Source organism: Colletotrichum chrysophilum, assembly GCF_026319265.1.
Source record: "Colletotrichum chrysophilum strain AFK26 chromosome Unknown scaffold_109, whole genome shotgun sequence".
NCBI lineage: Eukaryota > Fungi > Ascomycota > Sordariomycetes > Glomerellales > Glomerellaceae > Colletotrichum > Colletotrichum chrysophilum.
Window position 1 is genome coordinate 38,576 of NW_026517396.1, and position 3,692 is coordinate 42,267.

General features: G+C 56.2%; 1 protein-coding gene across 1 annotated transcript; it reads left to right on the forward strand.

The window, feature by feature from the left end:
• Nucleotides 1–508: 508 nt before the first annotated feature.
• COL26b_010314 (uncharacterized protein) lies at nt 509–3,306 on the forward strand (the record flags this gene model as incomplete). Its single annotated transcript, XM_053183020.1, has 3 exons — nt 509–522; nt 674–838; nt 1,107–3,306. The coding sequence occupies 3 exons, from the start codon at nt 509–511 to the stop codon at nt 3,304–3,306; spliced, it is 2,379 nt and encodes a 792-aa protein (XP_053033006.1).
• Nucleotides 3,307–3,692: the final 386 nt, after the last annotated feature.

Consider the following 3,692-nt stretch of genomic DNA (forward strand, 5'->3'; position numbering starts at 1 on the left):
CCTCACATACGTACATGCCAGGTACCCACAACTCCCTCTAATATACCGCTTTCTCCCCACGGACGTCATACCGGAGCGGCCCTTTTTCTTTCGACCAGCAACTTTTCGATTTGCTAGCGGCCTCTGTCGCTTGCCCATCATCATTTGAAACCCCGACTTCCGTTGGAGTTCTCCTCTCACCGCGTGCGACACTTTCGCCGACCCATTCGCTCGTTTTCTCATCCACCGCTCTATGAAGCGCCACAGCCCGGCTTTCCCCCACCTGACCAACGTTCGTTAAGACCAGGAAAAAAAGCAGCCATACTCGCCCAACCAACCCCGGCTCAGCTGAATCAAAAAACTAAAAGAGGCGTCGCAAGCAAGCAAGCTAAGGGAAAAGCTACACGAGGGCGAGGATCCGTATCAATCGATCGCTCGCCAGGAAGAGATTGGAAAGATTCGGGACGATACCCGCCCTGAATACCACCACGGAATTGCTGTCGCTTGACAGCACATATCTGCTCTCCAGATGTTTCGCCAAAGGTAAGCTCTGCCATGCCTCGTCCCCCTCATGCACCGACCAAAATAGCTGTACAACCCGGCTCCCCGCACACACGCTGCGTGTTGTTGCGCCATCTCGAAACCTTCTTGCGCCTGTCCCGGCCTTTAGCTGACTCGTGTGCCCTCTGTACAGAACAAGCGCCCAGAAGCCTGGCGATGAACTGCTGGCCACTTTCAGAAAGCAGTTCCCTGAGGTAGCTGCCACAACCGCCGCACCGGCTGGTGTTCCGCAGGCTGCCGTCGACAACGCCGCCGTTGCACCCATCCCAGGCGTCCCACTCCCTGGGTTCCAAGAAAGGTCAGTACCCGCATCCGAACCAGTTTTCCACCGAACCTTGTGTGTTTTGCCGCCTCGAGGCTTGCCGTTGCCGTTGCTGTCCAGCCTGCCGGCCGCATCCCCCGAGATCAGTCCAGTACGCGGAAACGCGGGGTACTTGGCCGGTTGTCAATCGACGGCCACTTTCCAAATTCAATTCAAGCATCAACGCACCGGGAAGACTGCGTTTCTTTGTGTGTAAATGACGTATTTGCTAATGTTTGACTTGTCGCAGAAGCCATAGTCTCAGTCATGAAGCTTTCAGAGACCAAGATCCGACGCCGAGGGCGACGAATGAGCCGTGGAGGTTCACTCCATCACTGCTTGATCCCAACTCGTTCTCCTTCACCAACTTTGCCAATGCGCCGCCTGGCTACTACACTCCCACCCCGGGCGGCACCAACACCATCTACCACCCTCAAGCCGGTGACTTGCACACGCCCACGCTGGGTCTCGGTATGGGTCTCGGGACCCCGCTGTCGATGCCCACGTCGGAGGGCGCGATGAACTCCGGACCTGCCATGATGGACCTCGCTGGTTTCCAAGGGATGCATCCCCAGCACTTCCAGCAACAGTTTCATCCCTTCATCCAGCCTCCTGCGCCTCAGCAATCCTTCGCACCGTCTACCTTTGTGCACCAGGATACCGGCTACGAGACGATGGAACAGGATGGATCGCCTATGAATTCTGATCCGTCTGAAGAGAGGATGACCTCAATCGACAGCGCGTTTCACAACTCACCCATGGTTGGTTTCCAACAAGGACGACAGTTCAGCGGCATGCCCATGGCTGCCGCGCTCCCGCCATCTGCCGAGAAGTTTCGATTCCACGCGACTCTAAATGCGCCAACCGCCATGATCAAGCACGCAGATGAGATCCCGGTAACTTATCTCAACAAAGGCCAGGCCTACTCCCTCTCTATCGTGGATACTAATGCGACTATCCCCGTCGCTCCGGGCACCAAATTCCGCACATTTGTCCGCATTTCCTTCGAAGATGAGCAGCAGCGACAGAAGCCTGGGGTATGCTGGGCCCTGTGGAAGGAGGGAAGAGGCACGAACGAGGCCCACCAAAGAGGCGGGAAGCTGCAAGCTGTGGAATATGTCGAAGCTGGACAGCCCACCGAGGGCGACGACAAGAGGACTCGCATTGAGCTGGAGTCTGCATCATTCGATGGGTTTTCAGTGGTTTGGACTCCCGGTATCAACGGCGGCCCCGAATGCAACATTGCCGTCAGGTTCAACTTCTTGTCCACCGACTTCAGTCACTCGAAGGGCGTGAAGGGTATCCCGGTTCGACTTTGCGCCAAAACCCAGACTTTCCCTTCGGATCCTACCCAACCAGCGGCAGACGCCAACCCCGAGATCTGCTTCTGCAAGGTAAAGTTATTCCGCGACCACGGTGCCGAACGAAAGCTTTCCAACGACGTTGCACACGTCAAGAAGACGATTGATAAGCTCAAACAGCAAATCGCTCAGGCGGAGAGCGGCATGAAGGACTTTGGCAAGCGCAAGAGATCGTCGGCATCGCAGGTCAAGGGATCAGACCAGCGACCAGGCAAGGTGCAGAAGCACAAGCGGACGTGGTCAATGTCTTCAACCAGTTCGGCGGGCGGCACCCGCCCTCCGCTAGAAGAAGACTTACACTACAAGCTCCAGACACTGCAGGACATGTTTACGAGCACCAGACCCGTCAGCGTAATGTATCTCCGTGGCGAAGATCTCGACGACCCCGATGCCCATCCTGTGTCTCTGCCCGGAGAGCAGGGCGGCGAAGTCACAAAGGTGGAATCTCGTGAAGGGCCCGCGTGGCAAGCACGCAGCGGACGCAGCTCTGTTGCAGGCTCTTCTCTGGTGTCGCCTTCACCTAGCTCTTTGTCTCTTGCATCACAAGCGTCGGCAGTGCCCAACCGACAATGGTCAGGTTTTGACGGCGAAGGATCTGGTGAGCCTGCATCGCGACAGGGCTCAGACCAGCCTACAAAGGTCAGCAAGACGGATGATGCCGGCAACTTGAGTGGGTGGATCGAGGCCCTCGGAGTCGACCCATCTTACCGACCCCCTCCCGAGCGTGTTGCAAAGCCCGTCGCCTGCTTTTACGTCATCCGTCCTAGCCCCTCTGAGCCGGAGAAGCGAGACTACTACAGGGCGATCTACTTGGCCCAGCGCAACTTGAAAGATTTCAACTATCGCGTCGCCGCAAAGTGGAACATTGACCCGTCGAAAATCCTCCGCACCGTCCATGTCCTGGATCGTGGCCTCGAAGTCGAAATGGATGACGATGTCATTGCCGAATTGAGAGAAGGCCAGGACATGAGGCTCGAGATCAAAGAGCTTGCGGATGAAGTCCAACCAAAGCGAGAGTGGGACATGGTTGTCGACCCGAGCGAGGGAGACACCATGGACCAGCCATCTTCGCAAGGAGGCTTTGAATTGCGCCTCAACTTCTAATGTTACATAATCGGATCCATCTTCTCTTCAGCAACAAAATCGATCGGACTCGGACTCTTAGACGGGGATTTGTACTTGTTTCCGGCTGCTTGTCGCCAGGCATGCCACTGGACACGGGCGATACGAGCGCACATAGGGACTCGCACACGCATGGTTGGGATATCGCTCAGTTGGCGTTGTTGATTTTGAGATACCAAGTCCCTAGATGGGGCGCTTCTTCTTTTCAACGCTTCCGACCACCAAATACGCAGGCGGATTTATGATTTGGGTATTTAGATCTGGGTCATTACGGGCATGGCAGCAAAACACACAAGATATCCCGCCCTTCGAAGGGCCGTCGGCACATTCGAGAGGGTATTTGGAAGGACGAGACTCGGACACGGCGA